Source organism: Trachemys scripta, chromosome 3, assembly GCF_013100865.1.
Source record: "Trachemys scripta elegans isolate TJP31775 chromosome 3, CAS_Tse_1.0, whole genome shotgun sequence".
Taxonomy (NCBI): Eukaryota; Metazoa; Chordata; order Testudines; family Emydidae; genus Trachemys; species Trachemys scripta.
Window position 1 is genome coordinate 63756334 of NC_048300.1, and position 17243 is coordinate 63773576.

General features: G+C 40.5%; 1 protein-coding gene across 4 annotated transcripts in view; it reads right to left on the reverse strand.

Moving 5' to 3' along the window:
* Positions 1-17243, reverse strand: part of CRIM1 (cysteine rich transmembrane BMP regulator 1) — a 316866-nt gene that overhangs the window by 63378 nt on the left and 236245 nt on the right. For 3 of the 4 annotated variants that reach the window (XM_034764948.1, XM_034764951.1, XM_034764949.1), the window contains one exon: positions 716-872. The exons of the other annotated variant lie outside the window; for it this stretch is intronic. In XM_034764948.1, the coding sequence (XP_034620839.1) occupies positions 716-872 (157 nt within the window). The remainder of the gene's footprint in view (positions 1-715; positions 873-17243) is intronic. 4 annotated transcript variants of the gene reach the window in all.

Here is a 17243-nt window from a genome sequence, read left to right on the forward strand (position 1 = left end):
AGGTCTCCTGTCCCCAAAAGGCCAGTGTACACACCAACTTGAGTGATTCAACTCAGGATCAGCCCTTTGTATACCACCATGACAGAGATATTTATACTTCAAAAGTTTTTTTTCTTACTTAATTGGTCTCTCAGAATTGGTAAGACAACTCCCACCTGTTTATGCTCTCTGTATGTGTGTATATGTATCTCCTCAATATTTATTCCACTCTGTATGCATCCGAAGAAGTGGGCTGTAGTCCACGAAAGCTTATGCTCTAATAAATTTGTTAGTCTCTAAGGTGCCACAAGTACTCCTGTTCTTTTTGAGTAAAAGAAGCAAGTTATGAGATGGAGGGGATATCAGAGATGTTAGTGTAAAAGAAATTTTAAAAAGCAACATGAAAGGTAAATTTTATGCAGTTCTTTAAATTCTCTCTCAAAGACTGTTTGAAACTATTTTAAAAGATACTTTTCTGCTTTTATAATTTTGTTAGTCATGTTGATTATTTGAATTTTCTTTTGGTCTAGTGATCAAAATCCATTTTCACAACTTCAATTCTAGCATCCAAGTCTGCATGAGGAATACTATACACTTAACAAGTATGTACATTCCTGCCTCTCCACATGCCTCCCATTTTTCATACATAAAACAAACAAATAAATATTCATGGATTTTGCATATTTTATATGCACAAGGATTATGATAAATATGCTTTCAGAATAAAAATACGTACAAGTATCCAAATGGACAGTACTTGTCACATACTATGGGTTTGCATTTCTTAGGCCTTGAACGGCACTGACAGATCTCACAGTTGTGGACATCAGTCTGGAAACCGAAGGAACAGTCCAAGGAACACCCTGATATGAGGCCAGTACACAGCTCCTCTCCTGTGAAGAACACATGCAGCTTAGCACAAAATGAAAAGTGTTGTTCATATCAGAAAAAATTTATCTATATACAGACTAAACCTTTTCCACCTTTTTACTTTTTATTGGCTTAACTTAACACTACCAACATTTTTACCTCTCTGTCCTAATATTCCTCTACAATTCTACAGAAATGGCCCCAAACACTGCAGTTTGCAACAGTGTTACTACCGTGTTTTGTACCTGTATTATAGAATACCATAGTGAGTGTTTGTTTTTAAATAATTATTGGTTCCAAGCAAAATCTTGGGAGTAGGCACCTTATATCTAGGGAGTTGCTAGGGAGAGGTAAACATTCCAAGGGAGTCCAACATTCATGAGTCATGCGGCCACATTAAATTCATGTCAACAAAACTTCAGTAATACCACATACTGTCTATGTTTCATTTTTGTTTAACAGATTCACGTGCAATAGAATGTATTTTATTTTGAACAGTATTAATCCAAAATAAAATTGGAGGAGCTGTTATTTATTAAGGATCTCTATTTGTTACTTACACTGTTGACTGTCACCTGTTTGAGTATTAAGACCTCCTCTACTAAAAGCACATTACTAAAGTGTATCTTAAATACATCTGCTGGATTAAGTCAAAGTAAAAGAGCTTGAAGATGGAGTCTCATAGCATGATTGAATAGCCTCTTGTGGGAGCAATAAAAAAAAGATACTGGAGTGGAGGAATCAGATTACATCTAGTGTAGTCATGTCAGGAAGAGGGTGTGACTTTTATGTTTACTTTCAGCAAACCTTTATTACTTAAGAATAACAAGTTTGCTTTTCTTCATGGGAGAGGAGAAGTTGGGGGGGAGAGGAGGAGACAGTTTAAAACACTCTAAGACATTGCCAAGCCATCAGGTGTATGAATGCACATATAATTCGTTTTCCCTTTCTGTGCTGTTATATATTTTTAGGCATGATTCCATGGTATGGAGAATAAAAATTAGTAAAGGATGTGCTAACACTTAAAAGTGTGTACTTAAAGTGCATTTTATATATTGGGTGTGAGAAAACAGGAATGCACAATAGTCATTAATTTAGAGAGGGTAAAACAGAGGAAGAGACCTGGGAAATGACTAGCCAAAGAGAAAGCAATAATGAAAAAGAGGACAAGAGAAATAGAGGGAGATAAGAATCAAAAGAGAAGAATGGACTAGATGGCAAGTCAATGCAGATATACACAAAGAGGACAGAAATGAAGGTTACTCACCTGCACTGGAGTTCTTCGACATGACCTCTGCATATTCACACTCTTGGAATACATGAATTGTGCAACTTGGACAAGTAGAACTTTCTAGTAGCAGTGCCTGTTGCAGAGCTCTTGTGTCACCTACTCCTCTTTCAGAGGATGGGATTATAAAGAGAGAGCGTGGTTTGCCAACCAGATGACTTCTTTCCATCACGTCTTCAAAGGCAAAGTTGAAATTAGGACTCCAAGGAAGAGGGGAAGGAGGATGGGGAATGTGAATGTGCAGAGGTAATCGTGAAGAACTCTGGTTACAGGTGAGTAACCTTAATTTTTTTTTTTTGGGAGTCCTCTGCATATTCCCACTTGGGAGTTGAGCAACCAGCACTCCTCCCTCTGGATAGTGGGACAAAGAAAACTAGTTAAATAGATACTGTAATGCTTCTTTACTAAACTGTTTATCTGATTTAGATGCCACATGTAAACAACAACATTTTGTGATAGAATCAAGCTCTAAGAGGCAGCTCTACTGATTTTGAATATGGGAAGACAATGAGTGCTTGTTTACCTGGCAAATCACTTAGTGGCAAGCCGGGAGTATATCTACAGCACCCCAACCTGCTGAGCAATAACTCATCATGTGGACACTGCTACCACACAGTGAAAGTCCTGGAGTACAGCCTCCGAAAATTTTCACTGCACTGTAGCAGTATCCACATAGCAAGTTACTATGTGGCAAGCTGAGGCATTGTAGAGTGACATCCTGGCTTGCCATGCGGTAACTTGCTGTGTAGACAAGCCCTAAGGCAGGCCATGGAAGTGGTCTTCACTCTGAGTGTGTTCTAAGCCCTTCTGGAAGAGGCGCAGAGGTGTGTTCAGAAACACTATTCAATAGAGAGTCAGACACTTAGAAAGGCGCTGGCAGGTGACTGCCTGAGCTCTACTTTTTTCCCCATAAGAGACAAACAGTCTAGGTGATTTTCTGTATTCCTTAGCTATACTCAAACAGAAGATTAATGCTCTTTTAGCATCCAAGTATGTTGCTTAACTTCCCCTGAGTGACAGTGAGGCCTAGGGAAAGATATTGGTAAATTTATGAATTAGTTAAGATTGAATTCTGTTGCCACCTTGGAGAGAAATTTCAGGTTGGCTAAAGGATCACTTTATCTTTGTGAATAACTTGGGGGAGGAGGGGCAGAAGAAGGGAAGAGAGGCAGAGTCCAGCCATGACAGCCTGTAGCTTGCTCAGCCTTCTAGAGGAATAGTTATAGGTATAAAAAAGTCTCTCAATTGAGAGTTGAAATAGGGAACATTCTCCCATGGGTTTGAAGGGAGGATTCATGAGCTGAATAAGGACTAGACTGAGATCCCACGTAGGCGAGGTTCTCTAACCACAGGGTAGACATTATTAGCCCCTTCAAGAATCTTTTTACCCGATCATGGCTAAATATAGTCTTTTGCTCAATTAAGCTGTGATCTGCAGAGATGGCTCTGAGATATACTTTTACCAAAGATATGGAGAGCCCCAAGGATTTCATATAAAGTACTTCAGTATGGATTGAACAGAAGCTGAACATAGGTTTCCTTTATAGCTGGTTCTCCAAAAAGAGACCTTTTCCATTTATGACAACATAGGTGAGCTGACTGTTTCCTGAAGGACAACTATATCTCCTGTACTGTTTCTGAATAGGACAGTTCCAGATTTGCCAAAAGCCTTGTGGCCCATGGTGTTAAATGGAAAGAATCTGGGTCTGGATAGCAAATCTAACCGCTCTTCTGGTCAAAAGGTCTGGAATTGCAGGCAAAGACAGAAATCCCTTATGATAGCTGCAGGAGATCCAAAACCACTATTGTCTTGCTCAGGCCTGGGCTATCAGAATAACCCTGGCTTTGCTTGATTTTCCTGAGAACTTCCTGCATTAGAGGAATTGGGGGGAAATGCATAGAAGATGTTCCCACCACCAGCCCTGAAAAAGTACTGCTGAGATAGAGTGGTGGTCTGCTTTTGCTCTGGAGTTGTGCGTGGTTGAAAATGTGTCTCTCTCTGGATACACTCACAGAAAGATGTTGTTGTTTACTACTAAATTCTTGAGTGATCACTTGTGCTCAGGGGCGGATCTATGTTTTTTGCCGCCCCAAGCATGGCAGTCAGGCAGCCTTCGGCGGCGTTTCTGTGGGAGGTCCGCCCAGGTCACGCGAATTCGGCGGTGGTTCTGCGGATGCCCTACCAGTCCCGCACCGGCATACCCGCCACCAAATTGCCGCCAAAACGCGGGACCGGCGGACCTCCTGCAGAAATGCCGCCAAAGGCAGCATGACTGCCGCCCTCACAGCGACCGGCAGGCCGCCCCCCGTGGCTTGCCGCCCCCGGCACGAGCTTGCTGGGCTGGTGCCTGGAGCCGCCCCTGCTTGTGCTGATCATACAAGTGTCTGCTCAGCTGATCCGCCCGCATATTGTCCTTGTCAGCAAGATGGAGAGTTACAGGATAAAAATTGGTGTACCATGCACCACTCCTACAGAACTACAGCCTCTTTGCACAGGTGGCTATAACGTGTCTCTCTCCACAACCCCCATCCACTTGTTCATGTAAAATACTTCTGTAATATTGTAAGGAGTTGCCTGAACCACGCTGCCACATAGATGAGCGAGAAAGTATTTATGAGCCCAATATATTGCTCTAAATTTTAGAATGTTGATAGCAATTTTTTCTCCCTGGAATGCCAGTGACTTGTTAGATTCTTTTAATAAGCCCCAACTGGAAGCATTGGAAGTGACTGTAGCTGATGCAGCTAGGGGTTGAATGCAATCCCTTTGAGGGCATCGCGATATTGAGTCCACCATATGAGTCACAGGAACATATCTCCAGGTAGTGTCAATGTCATAAACATGCTGTCTGTATTTGGAATACAGTATCTTGCTAACCAATGTTGTAGAGGCCTCATCTTCAGATATTTGTACAGAATTAAATTGTGTGGCTGAAGCCATAAAGCCCATCAACTTGAGGAAAAAATCACTGTTTGTCAAGAGTTCTCCTGTATTATTGCTATTGCTGTAAGGATTTTGAAATGCCTTTCTTCTGGAAGAAAAGCTCTGCCTTTCCGAGAATCCAGAACTGCCCCAATAAAATATATGACTTGGTTTCTTGAACTCCAGTGTTTGGAACAAGGTACATATCTGTGATGTAGCTTTTGCTAGGTCCTCCTGTAAGGACACCCTGATAAGCCAATTGTCTAAGTAAGGGTACACAGATACTAGGACAGCTCATACATGTTGCTACTGCTCAAAAACAGTTTGTGAATACTCCACATATCATAGAGTGTCCAAAAGAGGACCTTGAATTGGTATTGATCTCCTCCCACCACAAACTCTAGATATTTTGGATGGGAAGATCTGATTTACATGTGAAAATAAGCATCTTGTAAATCAATTTTTGAGTCCCAAACCTGTCTTGTCAGGAATAAGGAGGGAAGGAGTGATCTTAGGGTAAGCATGAGAAAGAAAATGGAATATATAGCCAAAAAGAATGTGGGAGAAAAAAAGTGAGAGAGAAACAAAAACAAAGAAATGGAAGCAGAAATAAAATACAATTTTATGGTTTGTATACTTCCTTAATTCATTCAAACATATTATTCCAGTTATGTTTTAAGGATGTCATTTATTATTTTATTTTTTAATTGTTACTTTTAATTTTTTTAAATATACCGCAGATCTTGCATGAAATGTCGTGAAGGAGGGCAAAAGAATTCTTTCTTGGAGCTTCCATTGACATCAATAAGCTTTGAATCAGTCCCTAAGACACCATTATGCTTAACATCAGCCATGATTTGGGACTAGAGATGAGCAAACAATTTCCTTCTTATATTTTGCTTTGATTAGTTCATTGTATCACTTTTAGACAGCAGTGTTAGTGTTGCATTTTATATCTTAACTCAGCACACAAGATTAGAGATATCTAATATCCTGTTTTATACAGCATCATCAATGTGCTCAACGCAGCAATATACACAGAGGATGACAACATCCTGCCCCAAGACGTTTATAATTTAAAAACAGATTATATACCATTTGATGTATAGACTGGAAGATCCAGTGTCAAGGCAGTGCAGATTTTCTTAGATAATAATTTTAGCGGTGATTTATTATTGAAAGGCTTTTCATTTGGTAAGTGCTAATTTGATATTACTACAAATTGATTACTCAATGAATTTGTATACTATATAGCTCTTTTAAGACATTTATTATGTTCATATTGCCCATTTACTATTATTGATCATACAAATGCATGTGTATACTTTACTAGAAAGTTGTCCTATATGCTATGTCTGCAGATAAGTGAAAGGAGCTCTGGCAAAGAGCCAGAACCACAGCCAAGGACTCTACTATAAATACTCTACTGTCTATCCCTAAAAGTGCACATCTAAGGATGGTCAGCAAAAGTGCCTCATTTGACCTCAGCCATCATGGTAGTACCAAGGGAAAGAAGCAGCTTGTAAGGAAGCTGGATCAGAAACCATGTATGGCTGTAGATATTAGAACAAATGTCATCTGAAAGCAAATGGGAAATCAGCGCAGTCTGCAGAACATGGGTGTAATGCACTCATTCCAAACTTGAATGAACAGGTGAGCTCCACATTCTGTACTAGCTGAGGCTTCCAAAGGTCTTCAAAGATGCAAACAAGCAGAAAAGACTCCAGACATGAAAATTTCAATAGTGTGACTGACTACAGTGAACTCCACATTATCATAGAAAAGCCACTTTCTCCTAGATATTGTGGATAAAAAACAAAAAGTAATGGCATAAGCCACTGCAGTAACCTGGGAATCAAAGAGTGAACAGGGCTTCAAAAAGCTGCTTATTATGGAGAGCAGTCACAACCATTACCATTTCCTCAAGTTGCTTTCCATGCCAACCATCGTCTCCATCTTTTCAAGATTCAGTCTCAAAAAGTTCAGATCCTATATCTCAGTCAAACATTGGGAAAGCAAGAAAAACAATGTTGCAATTTGATATACAGGAAACAGTCTGGTACCATCAGAATGTGGACAACACTGTAGTCAAAAATGCCTAACAACTGCCTGTAACAAACTAATATACATTTTGAACAACAGGAGTGACAAAATGGAAAAGATGTAAGAGATATTTCCTGCATCAGTGAGGTGAGCAGCTACCCTGTTGCCTCTCAGAAAGAGCGCCATGGAAGGATCAGCCCTGTCCATCATTATCATATCCTATAACAGTACCTAAAACGCCTCATGCTGAGCTATATTAACCATCGATGTATCTAACAAAAATAATATGGACACGTGAGATCAGTGTCCATCACTAAAAGAAGTTCATCACCAAAGTTACTAATGCTGTCTCTATATCATACGCAGGCACCACACCAAATTGCTAGGGCCTCCAAGAGAGCAGAGGAATCCACACAGATCTCAAACTACCCTGCCCACACATCCGATAGCTTTCTAAACCATGAGTATGTGCTTTTACGTGCTGAACTCAAACCTTCCTGGGATATTTCCATATTTGCCCAGTGACCTAGATATCCTGACCTCATATAGAGGTCATCAGTGCAGAAAAGTCTGGGATGTTCCAGCATCACTTAAGATAAAGGTTCAGTCAATATTAATCAGGAATTCAAATAATTCAATATTAATCAGGAATTCAATAATTGTTATTGAACTACCATTTAATATTAACATAAATCAGGTCATCAAAAGGCTTCTATACTGACAGGAAGGATATTATTGATCAAAAATACTGAAATAGATAAATAGATAAATTAAAGTCTATGGAAAAACCTTCTGAGAACTATGTATTTCAAACACTCCCATTTAGTCACATTTTTGTAAATCAGCATTTTTACTAAACATACTTTATGTGTAAGGGAAAAGAAAAGGTTGGATTAAGTTTTAAATGTTTTATTGTACACTACAATAAAGGATTATGTTTTTGAATAAATATTTAAAATCTGAATTTCAAAATAGTTACATTTTCTAACAGCATGATATTCTGGAATTAACTCTGTAACTTTGGGTAAAATATCCCCTAACAAACACCTCACGCCTAACAAGACAAAGGATTTGGTCCCAATGATTTTCACACTTAACATCTTCCCAGCTCTATGACTGACTACTTTATTGTGAGAATAGCCTTATGAATTGATGTACCATCTTGCACATACAGATGCACAAATTGCATGAGGAAACCTGTAAGTGTGCAATGTGTTATTTCTGATTTACAACAAAGATCTGAGTAACATTCCTTAAATTAAATATTTCCTTTGTGATGATTCCAGCTCACAGCTTCTTTTTGTTACATTTCTAGCAGTTTCTTCATTAGCAATCATTCATATCACTAATTTCTTGCTTTTATAAATGAGATACCCTTTTTGTTTATTTCAAATCACTAATTTTCCATTCCAGTCAAAGTCGCAGCACCAAAATTATTTAACAAATGCTTTGCTGTAGTGGCAGATCATCTTTGAGTCCGTAGGCATACCTATGTCTGAATGACAGTCTACTACTAAATGCAATATTGACTATTAGCTTTGATTCTGATTCCTGTGATGAATCTGTGGTCCGGTAAGATGATTACCTCCCTAATGGCTGAATGGCAAACTTAATGACAGACATACCACTGATGCAAGACTCAGTTCAACACCCCTTGGGAGGCAGGCCAGTCCTTCCCACAGACAACTTGCCAACCTTAAGCATATTCTCACCAGCAACCATGCACCGCACCATAACAACTCTAACTCAGGAACCAACCCATGCAACAAACCTCGATGCCAACTCTGCCCACATATCTACACCAGCAACACCATCACAGGACCTAACCACATCAGCTACAACATCACCGTCTCATTCACCTGCACGTCCACCAATGTTATATATGCCATCATATGCCAGCAATGCCCCTCTGCTATGTACATTGGCCAAACTGGACAGTCACTATGCAAGAGGATAAATGGACACAAGTCAGATATCAGGAATAGCAATATACAAAAACCTGTAGGAGAACACTTCAACCTCCCTGGCCACACAATAGCAGATGTAAAGGTAGCCATCTTACAGCAAAAAAACTTCAGGACCAGACTCCAAAGAGAAACTGCTGAGCTCCAGTTCATTTGCAAATTTGACACCATCAGATCAGGATTAAACAAAGACTGTGAATGGCTATCCAACTACAGAAGCAGTTTTTCCTCCCTTGGTGTTCACACCTCAACTGCTAGCAGAGCACCTCAACCTCCCTGATTGAACTAACCTCGTTATCTCCATACTGATTTATACCTGCCTCTGGAGATTTCCATTACTTGCATCTGAAGAAATGAGGTTCTTACCCACGAAAGCTTATGCTCCCAATACTTCTGTTAGTCTCAAAGGTGCCACAGGACCCTCTGTTGCTTTTTACAGATTCAGACTAACACGGTTACCCCTCTGATACAAGATACAAGAGTGCTTACTTAGGGGCTGTCCATGTAATCCTTACTCATGGTAAGCAACCACAGTGAACTCATTATAAATGAAGATTGCAGAATTTGGCATTCTGAAAAACACAGCTAGCCCTGGAAGGCAACATAAGAAACTGTGAAGCACATAGTAACATTTGAGGAATATTCTGCAAAATCAAGGACAAAGACTGAAATAGTAACAGGGCAGAAAGTGAAATAAATTCAGCCATACAACCCACTGACATAAGTGGGGCTACATTAATGTAACATAGGGCAGAATTTGGGCTCATGCCCTAGAAGCTGAAATGAAATGTGTGTTCAGGAAATAACTAATCAAGAAGAGTGAACTTGGGACAAAGTGCAACCTTTTTGGTGGGAAGCATCATACAAATTTTTCATCATATGGTAAAAACTGTGCAAAAGGTAAAAGAAAAATCACTTTGCAATGGTGTGCTTATCAGGAGAGGTGTTTAAAGGACACTAAGATTTGAATGCCAATAGAAGATAAGGACACAGCTGTGAGGTTTAATGGGGCAATCAATAGAATGACAGTACAGTATACTGAAGTGCAAAACAAGTTAAGACTAAAAAACTGTAGCTTTTAGAAACAGACAATACTGCTCACAGGAGCAAAATCAATACTGATGATATGGAAGATTTTGAAAGAGCTAATGTAGAAGACAACACTTATGGAAAAAAAGAGGTGATGATGAAAGCCTATGAAGAACTGACTGAGATGCAGGTAACATGCAGATTAAGGAGGATTCGGCATAATGGTAAAGATAGGAACTATTTTTTAAATAGCTCCTACAGTAAATAGTCTTTTCTGGGAGAACAGACCAGTAAAAAGCTGAGGCTGATTAGATTTATTTTTAAAACAGTGAAATACCAAAGTGTCCAAAACCAAAACAGCCTAGATAAGCAGCAGCAATTGTGGCCTGGGAAAAGCAATTTCCTGGCACATTCAGGGGGTACATATACCATTCAACTGAAAGACATGACTCATTGTGTAATGCATGCCCTAAGTAGAGTACAGGTGCCCTTGAGACAAGAGTTAAGGGAAATGTGAAACAGAACGATAGTGGTGAATTAATGTAATAGCCAAATGCAGCCCACAGACTGGGTGAATTCAATAGCATGTGTAATAAAGGTATCAGGACACTCAGCATGTGCATGGATACTAAAGAACTCAGTGAGAATATAATGTGGGATCGTTACTGAGAAAAATGAGATATGAGGCACATTATTTTACAAACCTGGATTCATCACATGAATTTAGACACACACAATTAAGTACCAAAAATAAAAAAAATGTGTACGTTCAACTTCAGAATGGCCTGAACCAAAACACTGAGCTTGCATCCCCCTTAACTTTGGGAAACGGTGGACCCAGATCCAAACTTTGTAATACTGTTGATGTAATGGGCATACTAGAACAATGAATATTAATATGCCTGAACTTTGAAAAGTGTGGAATTGAATATGGTTTCAGATCCAAATTTCACTACCTGGGCCCACTTCCACAAGTAACACATACTTTGGCTTCCATATGGGAAAAAGTTCTGGTCTAGAAATGTTCCACAAAGGATGATGGAAAGAGTCAGAGTCTACATTAACAACGTGGTGATGTGGCTAACTCTTAGAAAGACCATATCACAGGCTGTTGGAGAATTAAGAAAAATGCATCAATATAACTGAAGCTCATTTGCTAAGCAGGAGCTGATGTAATTGTGACAAACATTAGCAGCAGCAGGAATACAGCTGGGACTGACTAAAATAAAAGCAGTACAAGAAATGATAAAACAAGAAGATTTTTAAAAAAATCCTTGGATATAACATACTTTAAGGACAAGTTTATACCTAGTCTGACAGCTGCCTTTAGAACATGCCAATGCTGAACAGACATGGCTTCTAGATCATAAGGGGTGAAATAAAATTAATAATAGTTAGAGGACCAATGTTAGCATTTCTCAACCTGAGTAAGGAGATCAGTGTTTATAGATGCTTCTAAATATTGACTAGGCATGCTCTTATTAAAAGATTAATGTTGATTTTCAGCAAATCTTGAAACACTGGGGAAATTCCAGACGACTTGAAGAGGCCTAATATTGTGCCAATATTAAAAAACTGAATGACTCAAATACTTATAGGTCTGTCAGCCTGACATCGATCCCAGGAAAAATAATGGAATGGCTGATAAGGAATTTGATTTATAAAAAAAATAAAGGAGGGTAATATAACTAATGGCAATCCTACTGGGTTTATGGAAAATAAATCTTGTCAAACTAATGATTTTTTTGGGACAAGATTACAAATTTGGTTGATAAAGGTAATAGTGTTAATGTAATAAACTTAAACTTCTGTAAGCATTTGACTTGGTACCACACATTTTGATTAAGACACTAAAATGATACAAAATCCACACAGCATACGTTAAATGGGTTAAAATTGGCTAACTGATTGGAGAATCATCATTGAGCACCTGTGATTCTAGAGGGTCCTGAAGGGTTCAGTCCTTTGCCTTACACAATTTACTGATAAAGTTTACAGTTGACACAAAGACTGGGGGAGTGGTGAATAATGAAGAGGACAGGTTACTGATACAGAACAATCTGGATCACTTGGTAAACTGGGTGCAAGCAAACATATATGTGTTTCATTACAGCCAAATATAAGGTCATACGTCAAAGAACAAAGAATGAAGGCCATACTTACAGGATGGAGGACGCTATCCTGGGAAGCAGTGATTCTGAAAAACACCACTGGGTCATGGTGGATAATCAGCTGAGCATAAGCCTCCAGTGTTACACTCTGGCAAAAAGGGGTAATCTGATCCTTGCCATGTAAACGGGGAAATATCGAAGAGGAATAGGAAGGTTATATTATTTCTGTATTTGGCACTTGTATAACTGCTATTGGAATACTGCATCCAGTTATTGTGTCCAAAATTCAAGGAGGATACTGATAAATTAGAGAGGGTTCAGAGAAGAGCCATAAGAATGAATAAAAGATTGAAAAAAGTATTATAGCAATAGACAGCAGGAGCTCAGTCAACTTAGACTATCCATGAGACTAAGAGATGACTTGATCACAGTCCATAAGTACCTACATGGGAAACAGAAATCTGATAAGAGGGCTCTGCAGTCTAGCAGATAAAGATACAAGATCAAATGGCTGGAAGCTGAAGCTAGACACATTTAGACGAGAAATAGGATGAAATTTTTCAACAATGAGGGTAATTAACAGTTGGAACAAGTTACAAAAGGTTGTGGTGAATTTTCCATCACCGGAAATCTTTAAATCAGGATTGGATGTTGTGATGATTTGGGGAATCTGTCTATGTAAAACTTAGAGAGACAAGTTGGGTGAGGTAATATCTTTTATTGGACCAACTTCTGACATGAGCATCTCTTACCAACAGAAGTTACTTCACCCACGTTGTGTCTCTAATATCCTGGAACCAACACAGTTACACCTACACTACATACAATTTATGAATTCTGTTTGAGATTATGAATTCTATGTGCATCTATAACCCTCAGTTACGCAGTTAGTCAGCCATGGGCTGACAAAGACACCATCATGTATCACACACCCTTTATGGAAGAAAGAATGGAACAAACAACAGAAATTGTTAACCTGAAGGGCTCCCATTCAAATGGGAACTCCTTAGGACAATGGGTTGGCTGAAGCCTTAGGAGAACCAGTTTTCTCAAGCTTCTCTGACTATAGTTTGACTGAACAGAATTTCCCAAGAAACAGCACAAGGAAATAACTTGTCGTCAATGTGACTCATCAAAACATAGGATTCTTTGGGATAAGAGAGAGAACAAAGGGGCTTGCTTTCATAGCAGAAGGGATCTTTTTGACTGTGGGACCAACAGAGACTGAAGGAATCTGCCCGCAGTGGTCAGAGTGAGACACTCCATATTCTGGAGGGGATTCTGAATGCCTTAGAGACTAACTAAATCACAAAGAATGCTCAAGACTAATGAGGAAACAGACAGGAAAGGGCATGTTTTTTTTTTTTTTAAACCTAGATCTGCGTATCTCTTGTGCTGTTTAAAGTAAAGAGTAATTATGATAGAAACCTTTGTAAAACCTGTGTCTGTTTACTTCAACGATCACATCACTGAAGAAGTTAATTGTAAACAAGAGTGCCCAGAAGGTTGGAAATCTGAAGGATGTGCTTAAGCAACTAGGAGGGGGTTGAGAGAGTGGATTCTAGTCACAGGATCTAGGCAGCTGGACCACAGCAGTCTGAGAAGGGAGTTCTTTTTCTAGCACCATGACTGTGCACCTAGAGATCCAGACTCAGGAAAGCTTAAAAGCACATGGCTCTAACATGTGGACTCCAAACACAGCAGCCTGGTGAGTGTCCAGCAGGGGGAGCTTGATGATAGCTGTGACAGATTTTTTCCCCCTAAAAGATATGCTCTAGTTCACCCACAGCTATTGGAATTGAAGCAGGAATTAATTCATGCAAGTATTATGGCCTCTGTTATTTATGCAGGAGGTCACACTTGATAAAGGCACTGAGGATACTGGAGATCTAATATGGCTCTCCGTCCTCCTTTCTTCTTGGAGATTAGGAAAATGGTAGGAATAAAATCCCTTTCACCAATGTTGAGATGGTATTGGCTCTATGGCTCCCCTTAAAAGTAGCAAGTCTACCTCCTATAAAGTATCATCTCATGAGAGTGGCCCTTGAAAAGGGATGGAGAAAGGGTTTTTGGAGGGTGAAGGAAGAGGAACTTTATAGTGTAACCAAAGTGGATAGTGGATCCAGGATGGGTTGAAATGGACTCCAAGACATAGGGTACCATCAGTTCTAAGGAGGATACCCCATCTTGCACAGATGTGTCAGAGGTTCTAGAATCTCCTGAGACTCATCATGGTTGATGTCTCTTGGAGAAGGTGATGAGTGTCACAGGGTAACCAGTCTCTGTGAACAGCTTGAGCCCAGCTCTCCTGGACTGGAGCGGCTGGGCTCAATCCAGCTAATTAAAGTGGACTGGGCTATACCTGGGCCTATAATGGGCTGCTATTAGGCAGCTAGGGAGAGGAAGGACTAGGGCAGGTTGAGCCCTGGGAGGGAGGACTGAGACAGGCTGAGCCCTGGGCAGCAAAGGCCACACTGGACGGGAGTTAAGTCCTGTGGTGAGTCCCTGTAGCCAATGAGGCCAGGGGATCAAGGAGCAATCCCACGGCTGCAGTTCCAAGAGGGGAGCAGAGCTGGAGGAGGCAAGAAAGTTGCCAGAAGTCGGGGAGCCAGAGACCCCTGGGAGGGGTGGCCCTGAAGCCTGGGGACTAGGTTTTGACTTAAGACTGCCTTCTGTTTGTTAACCTTTGCTATAAAAGAATAAACCTCTGTAACTGAGATTGTGCATGGCAGCACATGGTTGGAGGTGGGTGCAGCAACAGTCCACCCAGTGACACTGTCCTTTTCCCATAGCAGAATTGCCCAATGAAGAAAATGTGGGCTCCCATCTTCAAAGACAGTGCTGTCAAAATCACTGAGGAACTATCCCAGCCACAAGAAGGAATAGCAGACCAGCTTCTTTCATAATGCTCGTGGACTGATGGCATCATGATCTTCCTTATAAGAAGTAGTTCTGACAGACAGTTCAGATTCAGATCTGAAAGGATGGTCATGTTCTCCAAAGCTGTGTAATCATCATCACAAAGTGTCTTTCCCCTGTGAGCTTTCGGTGTCAGCTCACAAGTGCATGTCAGTGCTGATGATGTATGGATGATGGTCAGTTCTTTGCTGTTACCGATGGTCATATCCATCTATGCTTAGAGCCCTGCATGGAAAGAAAATTTGTATCTGCATCTGATCTGCAAAATGACCCACTGATATCTGCCTCTGCAGAGGCAGATATCTGTGGATATAAAGCTGATGTATGCAGACTTGCAGGGCTCTAAATACAAAATTTGTATCGGCATCTGATCCGCAATCTGCAGTGGTCCATGGATATCCATGGATTTGCAGGACTATCTATGCTTTTTACTTAGTACCGACAGTGAAGAAGAGGAGGATCTCTTAGCCACAATCCTGATGGGTTTTTGAGCTTCCCTGCACAAGGCACGAATAGTCACCTGACCTCAATAGCATAGGGGCAAATCAGATCTCCTCTCAGAAATGGATATAGAGCAGTATTTTTCTGTAGACTCTACAGAGTGTTTCTTACCCTCGTGGTGAGCCTGAGATGAGGAGTACTTACCTCTACCTTTGCCTGTCCCTCCATCCAAAGTGGCAGTGATGGGTAGTGCGCTCAATATCTCAGACTGCTGTATAGGGGGGTCTGCCCAGCCCAGATCCAACTGGGACCTCAGAGCCTGTTCCATGAGGTGTTTACTAACCCTGAACCTCCTACACTTAATGGGTACAGGGTAGGAAGGAATGACAGATGCTACACTTAGAAGAGATATAAGCTTCTCTGAGGCAGAGGCACCTCTGATGGTTTTTGCTGACTGGGAAGGAACAGGGCAGGAGATGCAGTTCTTGACACCCAGAGTCCTGGGCATAATTGGAGTCCCGTACTGGGAAGAAAGAGTGTGAGAGTGAGAGTATTCCCTGAAATCTGTCTCTCTTATAAACTACTTAAACTAAACTAAGACTTTTTTTATATATGTGATCTACAATTTATAATACTTGCATGTTCAGTGTAGGAGAATCAACTCTGTGGACACTGGAGGGTTCTATCTTTGACCATGCAGCAATTAGAAGGAACTGGAGAGGCGGTCAATCTGAACTGTCCCTTATACTCTCAGATCAAAAGCACAAGAAGGGAAAAAGTTCAGACCAACAGAAACTACTAGAAAAAAAATCTTCTTAGGTGCATGGAGCACATGAGTAACCGAGTAGAATACACACAGGGACCAGCACATGAAGAACAACTGATTTTAAATGGGATAGGAAGAGGCCCATGAGCACAAAACAAAAGAACTGTAGCAGGGATTTAAAAGGGACCCTCTCTCAAGAGAGGGCAGTAGTCATTTAGAGGGAACTAGACCAAGACCCAGGACCCTGCTGAGGAGTATCTGAAAACTTGGGACAGCCTAGTCTGCCATCAATGGATGCTAAACATTTAGGTAAGATAGACACACATGTGGACTGTTTACTTTTTAAAAATCTGCTTTGTTCCTACTGCTAAAATAAACAATATTTTTGTTTTAAGAAGGCTGTCTGATCACTATATCACTGGTCAGACTCCTAAAGGGAAGAACTGCAGGTGCCCAAACTCAGTTGGACATGCAGGGCAAGAATGGTTGATACACGTGGTACTGTAGCCCAGGGTCTGGTCTAGAAGTGGGAGAACAGTGGAATTCTGCCCACGGATAGGTAAAGGCATATGGTGTAAACATCTACAGGGGGACTCTCAGAGAGACCTGAAAGGGGACATCAGTGCAGCTAACCCTCTAAGAGTGACAAGTGCTATTTTAGCTGCAATAGTTATCAGCATGGAATCTCTCCCCACCCCCCCAAGGCATGGCATCTCAATGGATCATAGCTTGTCAGACAGAACTTCACACAAATGGCCCATGCATGACCCTAAGGTGTGTTGAGCATGCCCAGCTTCCACTGAATTCAACAAGATTTGAGAGGGTGCTCAATATTCTCAGAATCAGGCCTAAAGGAGATTCAATTTAGTCCATAAAGAATTCCATAATTTAATCCATAAAGGATCTTCCA